The sequence below is a fragment of the Orbicella franksi genome, chromosome 4, assembly GCF_964199315.1.
Source record: "Orbicella franksi chromosome 4, jaOrbFran1.1, whole genome shotgun sequence".
Lineage (NCBI taxonomy): Eukaryota > Metazoa > Cnidaria > Anthozoa > Scleractinia > Merulinidae > Orbicella > Orbicella franksi.
In genome coordinates, this window is record NC_138148.1 from 8,174,020 (window position 1) to 8,189,800 (window position 15,781).

The window sequence follows — 15,781 nt, forward strand, 5'->3', positions numbered from 1 at the left end:
AAGTATTGTTAATGTACGGTTAAAGTATTGTTAATCGTTCTTATTTTGAAACATTCATTAGGTTCATCTATTTAGTAATACAAAATCAAAATAATAAAGCGTTTACAGTCACGTGGCACAGCAGCTATCCGAATTTATTGGAACAAAAGAAAGTGTTTTCATACGAAAAGAGTTCAACTCCCACAGGACTGGTTTGGTACACCAACATGGCCGCCGTTTTCTTTCTTTCGAGAGACCAAGATGGCTGCCGCGACGTCATGTGAAAACACTCTATGCCATTGCTTCTCTCAATTCCTTCATATTCCCTCCCTCCTACCTGATAAACCTTCCTTTAAATATAAATCTCCTGACAGTGTTCGAGCAAGTTAGCCAATCAATTGAACTTTATCCAATCTTCTGACCCTACTTGCCGCACAATTTAGGATAAATGAACGGAAAATAAGCTTCCCCTCGTCCCTTCCCCCCTTCCCCACTACAACAGAGCTTATGTTTCTCCAAAAAGGAAGTCGGAAGTCGACTAGGTTTGAACAATGATACACAACTAATGTAAGCACAGTGATTTGCAAAGTGATGCCATCACGTCTTAATAGTGTATGTACAATGAATGTCTGTCAGTAACTGTCAACTGCTGGCGGAAATATTTTCGTGTAAAAAGTCTCGCCAACTTGGCAGATAACTCTATTTGTCAGCGAGAAAGAACCGAACTTCAGAGGGCAAAGATTACTATCACTTATTTCCATTATTTTGAAATTGGAAGGTCAACTCATCTCATTGGTACGCGAAACTCGCGAAACTCGAGTTTTTATCGCACCACTGTTCACGTGATTGCAAGGCTGCTTCAAACCCACGCTTGCATCACATGCCACGTGATTTGGACCACGTGAGCAAAAACATCCATCACAAAGTATTACTCACGTGATGGAGGTAAATATATCACGTGATGTAAATGGGTTTGACTGTATCACAATTCTGAAGTACTACAATAAAATCTCAGTTTTGCGGTTCAATTGGACGAGTCTGAGTCTATCATTTGTGTCTTGAGACTGTCGTAAATAGTTTGCCAGACTCTTCTCCCTGCTAACCTCTATCTACAACACTAAACTACAAAATTAATTTTTAACCTTATCCATGCAACCCTGTCTTCCATATGTGTTACTTCAACAGAGGTCCCGCTGTACAGTAGTCACGCCCGCGCAACGTGACGCCCTGGCAGTGACTACAGTGTACTACACAATAAAACGCGCCGTGCTGTTGCTACGCGACGAAGTTTTTGATCAATTTTGTTATATTTTAGTAGGGTTCCTTTTGATTTAACGAACGAAAATGTAGGATAAAAGTTACCATGGTAAACAAAAGATATGCCACAGGCGCCGGTCGCCGTGTCAAGTCCACTCTCGCGTGACTTCAAAGGAGCTACGTCACGGTTGCGCATTTTGAGAAGTTTAGCCGCCAAGTTCGTCGTTTGCAATCCGTGTCAATCTTGACCATCCTTGTTCCTTTATGGTTTATTATTACCTATTTGTTTTTTTTTTCTACCTTACTGTTAGTAAACTATTATTTTCAGGTTTCCTTCAATTTAAAGGTCATTCTCTACGTGCCCAAAATACCGTGACTGAGCTCCTTAAAGTGGTCAAAACAAATAGAAGCTGTTACAAAGGTGTCAAAAGTGAATCAAAAACTTCGCACATGAACTGCCCAGGATGGCACAGGATACAGATACAAGTACGACTGAACTTCAAGCCATGAAGACGACAAAGACGATGAAGAAGACGATGAGAACGCAGAATATTTTGACAATTAACCATCTGTTGGATGTGACTGATTGAAAATATTTCAACAGTTCACCGTGCGCCGCTTCCACATTCAGCTCTGTTGCTTCTACATTAGCATCAATCCTATAAACAGAGACAAACACGCATTAGCCGGCTTCAAATGGCTTTGGAAACAAATTAGCAGCAAGGGCGCCGAAAATAATTTTAAAATACAATGGAATTTACATTTGCTTACGCTGCGTAAGCTTTTCAGCACCAGAGACAACCGGTTGCCAGTTTCCACATGCTTATTACTAGTTGCCTGTTTTCCACAACTTCACTCGTTGCCTGTTTCCCCACGCTTACTACTGGCTACCTTTTTTTCCAGTGCTTGGCACTGGATTCCTGTTTTCCCGCGCTCGACACTGGCTGCCTCTTTTCTCGCGCTTAGTACTAGTTACATTTTTTTCAAACCCTTGGCACTGGTTGCCTATTTTCCCGCGCACAGCACCAGCCGCGAGACCAGTAGCATGTTTTTGCTTTGAGTTTGAGTTTCGTTAGTTTTATTGCATTATTATTAGTTGTTTTATTTTCGATTGGCCAGATGTCATTACAAATGTCCTTTGGTCTTCGCTTTACCATAGTGGTTAAAAACCAGGTCAAGCCTTGCCAGAAATTATGAACATAGACTAGAGATCTGTATGCGTTATCTCCAAACCTTTCAATCTGCTCCTCCTGCTCCTTAACCATGTGAGCAAGCTCTTGAAATATGCTGCCAAGTTCTACAATTGTTGACTCAATGTTCTCCATGGCTGAAGCCCGGCTTTGAATGTACTCATCCTAGTGACAAGACACGATAAACAGGTTAGTTAATAAATAGCAGCTTACTGATGTAAATGCATGTAATCAATCCTGCCAGGGGTGAGGAAAGCAAATACCCTTATCAATTCTTTCTATTATCACAATGAGACCATGTGCAATGTACACTGTGCACTTCAAGACAACAACTTCTCTGTACTTAGTTGCAAGGTTACCCAATATTATAAGGAAGCGTTTGATTAGAACTATTTCGTACCTCTCCATAAAAAATAGTGACCACCACAATCAATGTGACATAAGTGGAGCGCACTAACGAAAGTAAGGCGTAATACTGTTGAGTTTACACGTACATGTACAAGGCTTTGCTGGATTCTGATTCCAGGCTGTATTTTCTATGACATGGTATAAATAGCATTATCCTAAAAATCATGCCACCATAATCCTGGGATTTCATTAAGGACCATGTACCAGGCAAGTTAACCGGTTGTGAGGATGATTTTGCCCACCTGGTTTGACCATCTGGATGAAAGTTTTATAAAGCATTTCAGCACAAAAAGTTTTGCCCGCCTGTGAAAACTAGTTGCTATCCTGCTGAAAATGTTAATGAAATCCCTGCGTAGTCTCTAAGACCCTACTTCTAACCTGCTGTTCTACCAGCTGCATTTGGCTCATGTCATTAGACATTGGTGGTCTTGCATCCATGTGATCCATGTCTATTGCAACTGCAGCATCGCCTCCTTGCCCCATGTTCCTTGATGCACTGGATCTTTGCAGGACAGAGCCTGGTATGGAAGCTGGAGGCAGGCTGTCCACTGCACTTCCTTGAGAGAACTGTTCTCTTCTCTCCTTTTGCTGTTTGAGGTTCTGTTGAATTAAATAGTTCAACAAACATTCAGTTGCCAAGCATTACTTTCTCCTAACAATACAGGACATCATCAGGAAGGCAGGTAATGAGAAGTAGGAAAATCAACAAAGTAGGTTACGGTAGGTGATATTGTCTTGACGTAGACTGAAGCACAAAATTACTTTCAGAACATCAAGATGGATAAAAATCAACTAAACCTTCTAATAATGAATTAAAAGAAAAATGCAGTGGTAGACAGTGGCTGTGACTGAGGGATACATGTTTACAAAATGATGCAATCCAAGTTATTACATTGCAAACCCTAGACTTAAAACACTGAAAATTTCTCCTGTGAAATAATTTGCAGTATCCCTTGAAGACAGTAATATTTGTTGACTACAAAACACATGTACTGAACACTCAAACACAGTGACTAGTGTAACTACTTGTAATAATATGGTGACAAAGCAAATGATCCACATAGTTAGAGCAATAACACTAACAAAGAACTGACATATGAGGATGTTGCTTACCTCTGTTCTCACTTCCAGGACACCTTTAAAATCCTTGGACATTCTTGCTAATTTTGACTGCAACATTAGAGCAGAGTTATGTAAACACTACATGTAAATTGATAGTTTGTACATACATGTATAGTGTACATGTATTTATATAAGAAATGTTACAGTTTTACAAGTTCATGAAACTAGCAAGTTATTACTAAACTGATGTAGGGTGCATAGGCAAATCACAGGTGTACATCTAATTACAGCATGTTACAAATGTATATGCTGTAGTTGAAAATGATTTCAGGTCAAAATGATTTCAGACTAGTTATATTTGTATCTTTCTTTGCTTTAGGATTATGGTGATAAATGTTCAACAAAGGAAGATACAAATGTAGTAAGTAGTTATTTTAAAATGACAGAGAAATAAGGCCATGTTTTAAGAAATAAATAGCCAAAATGACAGGTAAATTATTTTACATTTATCCTGTGCGTGGTGTAGCAGAGTTGACTATCACTCATAGAAAATGAGGGAGAGTAGTCTATGTGTAATTGTTTTAGTACACTCTTGGTTTAGTCATTTCGTAAACATTCCTTATAGCCCCCAGTGGGGCATAGGACCGCATATAGCCATTTGCCACATCATTATTCTGCTGTACAGACCTGAAGTGAGAGCACCACTGTACTGGAGTGAGTTTGTAAATGCTTCCCCTGTGTACTGGCTTTTGACCTCACAAGCTGAAACAAACAAACAAACAAACCATTATGATGATAATTGTGAAAACAGCATCAATGAACTGACAATTTTGGTGTTATTCTCTATCTGTGGAGGTTTCGTTCAATTTAACAGTATTTTAAATAATCAGAAATCGACTTAACAATCATGCAAAAAATCTCTTGTTTCTCTATTTTAAGAGTTATATTAAGAATCACAAGTGGAAGCCTGGGAGGATGAAAAAATGACATGGGATCAAGAACCACAGTGAAGTGCTCTGACCACACCTTTTTTGCATTATCCTTTGTATCATTCTGGAGTGCTTTTATAAAAGGATAGTGTTTTCTGTTTCTTTTAGAAGACACTGATGATCATCAAAATGTAAATTATCAATAATTTTGTTAGAGTGAGTTATAATAACAGCTTGTGTAAGTTCTGTGTTTCTAGATATAGCTTTTAGCATGCACTTTCTTACGCAGTGTTCTCTTAACAAATTGAATTTACTGCAAAGATGCATACTGTAGTTACAGTGTATATTTTAGTCATGGAAAAAGTACCCTACATCAAACATACCTCTTGTAACTGGGCAATTTGTTGGTTGAGACTATTAATGTCCTGCAACACCAAACAAAATTGTATTGTCCATCATTAACTTGTGACATACTTACATGTACATACTGTCAGTAAATAAATAAATAAATAAAATATAACTTTTTATAGCTTTTAGTCTGATGATTAAAGCTAAATTGCTATCCTGACTAAAAGTGAAAGGGAAGAGTGAAGGTCTTGGATTGTAGTTAAAAGAGTCACAGAAATATCTGACGAGTGTGTGACCAGGGCTACACATTAAAATGTAACTGAACTTGGTTCTACACATACAAGCTTATAATTGTTATTACAAATTTCTTGGCCATCATTGTGCCAAATTTTCAAGACCATTATCAACAATGCTGGGCAACAAACTGTATTTTGAAAGTTATTTCTCTGATTTCAACTAAAAACAAATAGACTGTACAGTGTACCTGCTTTATTATGTAAGTCAGCTCTTGAATTTCCATGGGTCTGTCATCAAATAATGATTTCTTTTTGGCCACTACATTGTATCATTGAAATAAAATGTGTAACATACATAATTATCTAGTATATATTATAATATTATAAACTTACATAATTGTATAAGATTTTGTTACAGTGTATATTAAGGCAATACAGAAGTATGAACTACAAGTAGCAAGCTATTTTAGAAATAATCAAATAATGCTATGAAGGTGAAATTGATATTTACTGGATGATCTAAGATATATTTTTGGCCTATTTGAAACACTCAGTTACAACTATCAATGATGATGACAATATGCAGGGCTGTCAATAAGGGCTGTAACCCGCAACACCTGTTATGGCTGAGTATGTTTGATGGACCCTTGATGTTATGGGTTAACAGGCCTGTAGTTGATACAATTCACTCAAAATGTAACAAGTTTGCTACAGGTGTGAAGATCAAGGGGTGAGTTAGAACTTAATGACAGTTCTGATATGTAAATAAGGATTGCTTTAGGTTGAAGAGTTGAACTGATCTGTTTTCAACAGGCTCTTGACGTAAAACTATGAATTCAAAAAGGGTTATAATTTGCATATACACATGTATATCAAGTCATTATCTAATGAAATTGATCATGTTCACTCACAGATAGCAAGCTTTTCCAGTTTTGCAAAAGTGTTGCTGATGTCCTTTCCGATGTGCCTGAAGTAGATGTATTTGATTTAATTAACAAAATTAAATCTAAATAATTGACCGTAAATTAAAAGCAGTCTGAAAGTACAATCCTCCCACAAAGTGGCCCCTTGTAAAAATTAATGATCATGTGAAACCAGCAACTTCAAATGTACATGTAGCTTGGATTTCTTTTGCATTTCAGAACAAGGATCTTGGCCTCTCAGTGATTCCCAGTGATTCCCTGACTGACTGAGGGACAACAACATGGTGCCTCCATACCAAGCTCAATAAATTTGGGTGAAACATTTCTCTGAATGGTGCAGTATGAAAAACCGCACAAACCCTAATCTTGGTGACGTTTTTTATTCGTCTGTGTATTTCAACCATTTATAACACCACAGGACCAACCCAGCATTCATCAACCCTCCTTCATTTTTTTCTTTGTCTCATACATGTACTGTAATCTCATGAAGTTTTGTGTTACATCTCTTTGATATCAAGGGTCATTACTTTGAGAATTTTACTACATGTACTTTTATAATTTAGCACACAGGCACTTGAAGTAGTCTGGCAAAAGCACTGTCTTAGTTTTTTACTTTAAGACTTACTTGGCAATGACAAAAAACTGACTTTTCTGAAGTCCATTTGGCCTTTGATGGTCTAGCCTTTTTCCAGTCAAATTATTTCCCTGCAAAACATGTAATTGATCAAATCAAATTACTTTATTGTACAGTAAAGAAAATGTCACTATTATTAAAATTTCTAAATTTTAAACTGGTACAACTGCATTTTGACACACATTTCACACAAGTTTATGTATCACCTTGGCACAACTTTGATCGAGCCACATTGCAGATTACAGGTTATACACAATGTACATGTTGTATGTACATAGTCTCTTGCAGGATGATATACTTTTGATCTCATCCAGATGAGACTATGTTATGTCTCCTGACATGAGAATCACTTCTCTTGACATAAGAAACAATGTGAGCTCTTCCAATGGTAAACAAACAGACAACTTGACTCTGCAACAATAGCCAAACGTATACCACAATAGCTATGCTGTGGTTCAGTTATACCCTGCAGCACAATTTGGAATTTACTTTGTTCTGATGTGGTGGTGGCCTCATGGTCAGTGTGCTCTACTTCAGATCTAGTAGCCCAGGTTCAAGCCCTGGCCAGGGACATTGTGTTGTGTCATTGGGCAAGGTACTTATACTTCACCCCAACAATGGGCACCAGCAAATTTACATGTAATGCTGAGGGTATCCCTGCAATAGACTAGCATCTCATCCAGGGGGGAGTAATTCAGAAAACAAAGAATATCGAGTCAGTTTTGAAACACTGAGATATTTTAAAAGCAGCATAAAGGGAAAACAACAATAACGATAGCAATAAAAAACATGCAGCGCGAGTTAAATCTGAGCATGTACGTGTACAATCAGGTACATGTAGGTGGCAAAGTGACAGGGACAAGAACCATATTGGTCAGGGCTCGAAACTGTGACTCACTAGTTGCCAATGCGACCAAAAACTGAGCACTGGCGACTAAATTTTCAGAACTGGTTGCCAGCTGGCGACTAGTGACTCACGTTTTGTTCGATAACTAAAGAAAACCCCGACACAACTTTTGTTTTTAAATCTTTATATTAGGAAATCAATCGGATATGGTAGCTAGTATACAACTCTCCTTTCCGTCCCCAGTAAAATAATGTCTGAATATTACAAGATAATTGAAAACTTGAATGTATTTCGACACGTCGATACTGCGTTCACAACGCGCCATATTGTTTCAGCGGCTTCTTCCGAAACTGTTTGTCGGCAGCGAAAGGCGTTGAGGAAAGCAAGTCGAAAATAAAGAACGGCATTTTGAAGAAGTAGCAAAGGGAAAATACGCAAGGACCCGTGTTTGTCTCACGATGAAAACCACGGACTTGAAATGTTTTATGTTTCGCTTCATTTAAAATGACTATGGAGATAACCATCACCTTCGGACCAGGGACGTATCACCTGAGAACAGCAGTAGCTTTCTGTAACTAAGTGTTACTCGTGTTGTTTTTAATTGTTTTCGCTCTTCAATTGTGACTTTTCTTGCGTGCGAAGTAACGTATAAAATCTTGTTCATTTGTAAGTTATATATAAAATAAGTTGGCGACCAAAATTTACGATCTGGTGATCAAAATTTTTCCGTTAGTTGCCAGCTGGCTCCCAAACGAAAAAGTTAATTTCGAGCCCTGTTGGTAAGATAGCAATGACCCTTAGATAACTTCCCTTAGTACGCCTCCAATGCAATGGAACTTGTAGTTCAATGTGAGTGGTTTTTAAATAATATCATTCAAATATCACTACCATATATTCTCACAATATTGTCACCCTCTAAGTTGCATGATACACAAAACTAAATCAAAATAATCCCTTCAAATTTTGAAGCCAGTCTAAGCTGTTAAAGTATACAGCTGAATAAAATTTGATAATCAAGGTACTAGCTAGTTCATCTGTTCCAGATGGACATTTAAGCCTATAATTTAAGCTTAATCACAATCGTAAAGAATTCAGTCGACTCATACAGGACAACAAAACTGCGGATCTACATCAAACGCTTAAAAAATAGCCAAGCTAAAGTACAGGTCAGCCGGTTAGTACATCTAGTTTCGTAATGTATTACCAAATAATGCACGTAAAGTTCAATTTTTAGCTAAACAATTACTGTTCAACTGAACTTAAACAAGGACATTTCTAACTTTACCTGTCGTGACTGGAGTGATTTTACGGCGGAGATAAACTCCGATGTTCTGTCTCTACATGTCGTCATATCCACTGCTGCTAAGTTGAAGCTGTTTTCACTTGAAAACTCCACTCGAGTTTGATCACTGTCTTCACCGCTCGACCGTGTTCGGCGGCGTCGAGTGATCATGGGGACACTACATGGGTGAGTGTTTAACCCTCATTTCTCCTCTAACACCTTCCCATATTGTGATACTTTTATGAAATAAAAGTCCTAGCTTCAGTTGAGAGTACTATATGTGTTAAAGGGAGCTAGGGTGAAGAAAAAACAAGCAAAATTGTGACACAAATTTCAAATCTTCTTCCCGGCTCAGACAGGAAAGACTCACTGAAATGGTGACGTAGAACTTAGGGAATAACCGCTGAACATTAGATCGCGGGCCACACAGTCGGCCTTTGACAGATCTTTCTTCCAAGAACTTGAAAACTGACCCCTCTTCCTACGGATCTTATGGCACGTCAGGTCCACGAAACGCCAATATTATGATTATTGCACTCTTAAACGGTCTTCTTCCGCCTTTGGATGCTTTGAAAACTGCTTTGGATTTGTTATGATGGAAGAGAGTGAAATGAACTTCATAGTTACACCATCTACAGCTTTCCACGATCACGCAAGTGTTGGCCCAACAAACTATGACAAATCAATCCGCAGTTATACAATTAACTTCACCACTCCGGCGGATATTCTGCCTCCTATTTCACACCTTGCGCAGCTTGTGTTAGCCAGTGTCTTCACAGTGTTGTACGCTGTCTTATTCCTATTGATTTTAGTGCAACTTTATCTCATCTTGTACTTCAAGCACCGTCGATTGTCGTATCAGAGTGTTTTCTTGTTTATCTACCTGTTTTGGGCCGCGCTTAGAACTACACTCTTTTCCTTTTATTTCAACGATACTAGTCCGTTGCAAGCGAAGAACCAGAAGAACATCGGTTCTTTAGCAAGATGGCTTCTCTTTGCACTGCCGATCTGCCTTCAATTTCTCACTTTGTCGCTGTTAACTCTATACTTGGCGAAGGTAGGAGCGAAAACATATATAAGCTTAAATTTAAGGGTTAACCATTTAAAATTGAAGATATCAAATGTTGCATTCTTTCATTAACTACAGACCAAGCTTTTGCAACGACTTTGTGACTTTGCAGGCAAGTAGAGTGTTTAGCCTATAGCAATTTTTTTTCATTCCAATTTATATTCCTGTGCATTTCCGCCTTTCGCTGGTCACGTGAGAGAAGTTCAACATAGTCAGGTCTTACTTGACTACGATTGGAGAGGTTGTAATCCTGGAGGGTCGAATTTTGATGATATTTAGATGAGCCTACGTTAATTTTCTAAAAGGCATTTTACCTGTAGTAATATTTTCTTTACCTTCATGTAGTTATTAATTTTAAAATGCAAATTAGACTCATCTGGTTTTCCATGACATTCTGTTTACAGTTGATGTGGAACTATATACACTTAATTACTAGTCTCGAGGGAAACAGTTTTGTTTTCTTGAAGATCTTGATGTTCAAGATGGAAGGGAAAACAGAACTAACTGTTTCCCAAAGGACCAGTAATTAAGGGTTTTGTTATATCGCTGGAGTTCATGGTGTAAGGTAATAAGTCAAGGAAAAGTCAAAGTAACCTGTGGTTAGTGCAAGAGTGGACAACAATTCCATAATGATTGCCCACTGGGGTGACATTTATATTTAGCTGTTGCCACGTGACCATAAATCAGTGAATAAGTGTTTGTGTTACATTCAACTCAACTCCATCTATACAACGAGAGCACTTATTTAATGAGCAGCTGGGTTCTAGCAAATGTTATTAAGGTTACTAGGGCAAGCATGACATCTTAAGACTTGGTGAAATATTTTGCTGATCATGTTTTAGTCTTATGGTGATTTTTGAGATTTAATGCACACAATGTCTTGAATTTTTGTCCTGCGAATGTAAATGTATTCCTGGCTGTCACTTATCTTGCTTGTCTTGTCGCTTGAGACAATAGGGACAGCCAAGTGACAGCCAAGCAACAGCCCAGGGACAGCCAAGCGACAGCCAGAGAAACATCTTCGTTCACAGGCGATTGAATTTTATAAGGTTAAATATAACTTTTTTTCAAAGAAAACTATTTTAATATGGGGAGGGAGGGATGGTGAGTGTTTTTAGATTATTAATATGTTGCCAGGCCATGAGTCATCCTTGGGTAGCCAGAGGCAGATAGTCAGGACGAAGCTATTTTTTGGGCGATACAATATTTTCCAATGAAAGTTTACATCAGAGCGGGAGAGCCCCGCTCTTCTGCTCGTGATGTAAACTTTTGCCTGAAAATATTGCTTGGCCATGAGTTAGATGGGTATCCTTAGTTATTTCGTTACCATGCCTTTGGTTAAACTTTTCTTTTGTTCTCTTGGTTATTTTTTAAATCCCAGGTTGTGTTAAAAACCAGAAGAATTTCTTTTGACCCAATAACATTTAGGTAAGAAAATATCTATGCAGTATGCACACTTATGTTTTGAGGTGCAATATCATGAGATCTTTTATTTAGGGAGATATTGGACTCTGGTCAGATTTAGATTTTTTTGTTGTAAACTGGCAGAAAAAAGAACAACACTAATATATGTATTGACTAAACAAGCTACAGCTGTAGTCCAGGTATTATTCTATACATTTAATGGATCTATTCAAAACTTTGCTGATGAATAAATGCTTAGACTATCCCCCACTATCCATAATGTATTCTTGGGACTGTATTAAATAATTATGCCAAAATTACATGTTGGCATTATAGATGTTAAGTTTTCAGTTCACCTTTGTGAAAATCAAAGCATTTTGCCAAAACTATAGTGTATAAATTAGTGAGCAGTCTGTCTTGGATATTCATACAGACTGACAACTCAAACCAAACCTTACTGTACATGTTTATCCCTTGGATTTGTTTTTTCTGTAATTCCACGCGGATATTTTAAACTCTTGACTTCTCAAGCCAGTTTGAAGTACAGTAAAGTCATGAATTTGCCCTGACTTCTCAGCATATATTAATTAATAATATTTTGCTAATAGAAAACGTTTATAAATTAGTATTCAGAATAAATTTTATTGCTGTACTCGTAGTTAATTTCTAAATTCTGTCTCTGTGTTGTTCTTGTCAGGAAATATATTGGACAGGTGTACTCACAGTTACATGTACATGTAATTTCTAAATTAGTTGTTTGCATTCTTCTTGTCAGGAAATATGTTGTTGGATCATTTGCCATGGTAAACATAGTTTTCTTTGCAATCAATATGACAAGCTCATTTGTTTGCCCTGAACAAGATGCTCATGAGAAATTGGTGATATTGAGAGTGGTTGTAAATGGACTGCTGTTTGTCGTTGTCGGGATTGTTCTCTGTTTCTGCATCATCAAGGTACATGTATGTTAAGGCTGGTCTTTCCTTAAGGCTGCTGCACACTAGCCGACTTTTTGTCGGCCGACAAAAAATCTTCACTTGTCGGCTAGTGTGTGGTGAATTCAGACAAGTCTGTGACAAGCTCAGGGCTTGTCTCATCTTGTCTTGCCTTATCTGCTCTTTTCAGTTTTTCTTTCTTAGATTGGTTTCAGAAGAAATTACATTCCATAAAATTTAACTACTTAACCTTTTCCTACGTGTAATAACCTGTTTTCAATATCACATTATTTTTTAGCAACTGATGTAGTTATTAACAGGCCTGTTGCAGCTGGGGTCATGTGACCTAATTTTTCCTCAAAAAAAATCTATATTATGGGCTGTAACTTAAAGAAATGCCAGAAATGTAAAAAGCATATCGGAAATACCAAAATGATCAAGTTTGAGGTCCCTAGCATTTAGGAGTAAGTTTATACGGAAAATTTAGAGAATTTGTAGGAAAAATGGTGCTGTAGAGCAAGGCCTTGCTCTCCAACAACTTTTTCCATACAAATCTTCTTAGTCTTTTGAAAATTCAGACTGTCAAAATTTCATTCTTTAATGACGGTGGCCTTAAACTTGACCATTTTGGTGTTTTAGACATGCTTTTTCTATTTCTGGCATTCATTGAGTCATAGCCCATAATTTTATGAAAAGTAGGTCACGTGATGGCTTAGCTGCGAAGGGCCTGTTGACAGTCTGCTGATGCATGCTTTGTACTTTACTGAAAGTGTCACCTGCATGAGTGAATGATTACAGTTGTACGTGCATGTACTTGATCAAATGATTGAAACCTAAGTGTGGGCTTGATGTTCTTCTTGCAGATCACAAGAGCTCCATCTCCAACTGTTCTATTGGAGGGACAGGTACAATTACAATAATTGTCATTTGACTGATTTTCTCCTTGTTTCTTGATCCTACGGCTTCTCTTTTACCTGGGTCCTAGAGGACAATGAGAGGATGTCAGAGGCCTACAGTGTACAGTACGCTCTTCCTGAATGCACTACAGGCACCCTGTGATATACTGGTATCTTGACTGATGTTCAAGTTGTTTGTTAGAAAATAATTGGGAGAGGGACTTGTTGTGACGACGATTTTTTTTTTCACATCGTCAGGAGATTTTTCAGGGATGGGGGTTGTGCAAAGGAGGTTTTTATGTGTATTTTAGAAGCTTAAGGTGACAGTGTGAATTTTCTCAGGGAGCTACAACAAAGCAAGGGATAGTGCTGTGTGTGCTGGTCGTCCTGTTGTATGTGTCACGAGTGATATACAACCTGATTGCTGTCACCGTGCCTCACGACTTATCTTCGTTTGGATATGGCTGGATAAATGTCTCTGATGAGGTCAGTATTGGTGGAGTGATGCCATAAATTATCAGTCTACAGATACAGTAAGCAGGAATAAAATTATGTAACTATGCGCTGCATGTAGCAGGGAGGAATTGTTTTAATGTCATATACATGTAATTAAAATTGTACTTGTAAGCAATTCAAAATAGAGATGTGGAAATTGAATCATAACAATTGATTTTTTTTTTAGTAATGATAACAGTAAGAAGTTACAAAGTAACTTAAATTCAGAGTTACATTTTGTCGTGCATTAAACTATGACTGCTGTGTAGAAAGTTGGGTATTAACTGACTTACAGAACAGTAAACTGAACCAATAACAAATCATAATTAAAGCGTGCATTAAACCTGTGGCATGCTAAACTACAAAGAAAGTCACAAACTACAATGTAGCCATATACCAATACATCTAAACGTACTTGTTGACTTTTGGTATTTGACCTAATTGACAGTTAGCGGGTTACAGAATGCTATGTTGAATAAATTTTGCATTATTTAGCAAAATTGGAACGTTCACAAAATGACACCATATCAAAGCAGATAGCTGAACTCTGTAAAATATTCTGACAGAGATGTCACTCTAAGCTGGGATGTTATAAATCTTTAACTGTACAAACTGGTACACAATTTTCCAGTAATAATTTAAGTTAACTTTGAACCTTAAAAGTAATGACAAGTTTTGTAGTTAGGCCTTACGAAGTCTGTTAGTTTTTTATACATTGAAGACAACTTCCCACCTGTAAGTTACATGTAGATTTGTAGTATGTGAAATACAGGAGATAGTGTTTCATCACACTTCCAAACACTAAGAATGGTTTAGAAGAGATGTGGTAAAAACCAACTCAAGGTGTTTGGAAATGTGATCAAACACTGCCTTGAGTCTGTTGGACATGTATGCATGCAGGTGTTAGTTCTCAATTGAAACTAATTCAAAAGGTTCAATTAAGATCCAAAATCCATGCCAATGCCATGGTTTGTTCAAACTTGATGAATTTGTAATGCATTGAGAAAATGATGTCTAACTGCAAACAGATACATGTATAGTAGGGTGAGCACAGCCTGGATATCTTTTGAAGTTGTCTCTCGCTTGCAGTTCATATGCACATAACATTCTGATAGGGATATTGCAGACTACAGTAATATGAATGAAGGTAATGTCAACTGATTGTGACTGTGTTGAGAACATCTTGATATAACACTGACTGATCTGTTGTTGATATATTTCAGGGGGAAATTAAATACAAGGAGTCCGCCGACAAAAAATCCCTTCATAGTGATATCCGCGATGTGGAATTCATTACCTTTGGTATTGTGCTGATTGTATGGGAAGTTCTCCCTACCTTTATGTTTGTATGGTTTTTCCGCGTAAGAAGACCGAATGTTGGAGACATGGTAAGCAAAGTGATTATTGCCAAGGGGATAAATGGAGGAGATTTCGTAAGCTAAGGACTATAATTTGCCATGATGTGTCACCAGATTCTTAGTACATCTGTAGACTGACCTTTGAAAAGGACTGAGTTTTTTGTATTGGGGACTGGTAGTACGCTCACTAAATGAGTTGAAATTCAAAAGTACAATACTAACTACTTACAGTTGGACCTCGCTAATTCGAACTCAGCTATTTCGAATTCTCCGTAATTTCAACTTCTGTTGGAATTGCTCTTCAGTCATTTATCATTGGTTATTTCGAACTCTCGCTATTTTGAACTAGTTTTCGTTTTCCCTGAGTGTTTAAAAGCAAGGTCAATATCATAGCGCTGAGGTTTGAGGTTTCCCATAAAGACTGAACATTCGAGACCTGTTAAAAAGTAGTTTATTATATGGCTTACTATAAACTGTTTTTTAATTACCTTTTACCGCTAGCCATTTTTGTGTTTCTACGAGTATGGCTGCC

The 15,781-nt window shown here is 37.6% G+C and overlaps 2 protein-coding genes across 3 annotated transcripts in view; one reads left to right on the forward strand and one right to left on the reverse strand.

Annotated features, from left to right (window-relative positions):
- Positions 1-1,518: 1,518 nt before the first annotated feature.
- On the reverse strand, positions 1,519-9,444 carry LOC145486095 (syntaxin-5-like). The gene is made up of 10 exons (XM_081464807.1): positions 9,099-9,444; positions 6,958-7,037; positions 6,321-6,376; positions 5,658-5,728; positions 5,209-5,250; positions 4,584-4,658; positions 3,948-4,004; positions 3,213-3,434; positions 2,470-2,591; positions 1,519-1,895 (listed from the first exon to the last, which is right to left on the reverse strand). The coding sequence occupies exons 1-10, from the start codon at positions 9,264-9,266 to the stop codon at positions 1,736-1,738; spliced, it is 1,053 nt and encodes a 350-aa protein (XP_081320933.1). The 5' UTR covers positions 9,267-9,444; the 3' UTR covers positions 1,519-1,735.
- A 96-nt stretch (positions 9,445-9,540) lies between these two features.
- Positions 9,541-15,781, forward strand: part of LOC145486094 (integral membrane protein GPR137B-like) — an 8,512-nt gene continuing 2,271 nt past the window's right edge. The window contains exons 1-6 of one of the 2 annotated variants that reach the window (XM_081464806.1): positions 9,541-10,152; positions 11,546-11,592; positions 12,344-12,521; positions 13,364-13,405; positions 13,739-13,882; positions 15,115-15,279. In XM_081464806.1, the coding sequence (XP_081320932.1) occupies positions 9,688-10,152; positions 11,546-11,592; positions 12,344-12,521; positions 13,364-13,405; positions 13,739-13,882; positions 15,115-15,279 (1,041 nt within the window). In that variant the 5' untranslated portion in view covers positions 9,541-9,687. The remainder of the gene's footprint in view (positions 10,153-11,545; positions 11,593-12,343; positions 12,522-13,363; positions 13,406-13,738; positions 13,883-15,114; positions 15,280-15,781) is intronic. The other variant, XM_081464805.1, reaches the window with a different exon arrangement.

What these genes read in the sequence shown, in the direction of transcription:
- LOC145486095 (XM_081464807.1), bottom strand. Translation starts at nt 9,266, where the DNA reads ATGATCACTCGACGCCGCCGAACACGGTCGAGCGGTGAAGACAGTGAT. An exon ending in CAGTTTTTTGTCATTGCCAA is followed by an intron (nt 6,377 to 6,957) that starts GTAAGTCTTAAA and finishes CATCTACTTCAG; the next exon opens with GCACATCGGAAAGGACATCA. An exon ending in TCCTGGAAGTGAGAACAGAG is followed by an intron (nt 3,435 to 3,947) that starts GTAAGCAACATC and finishes TTAATTCAACAG; the next exon opens with AACCTCAAACAGCAAAAGGA.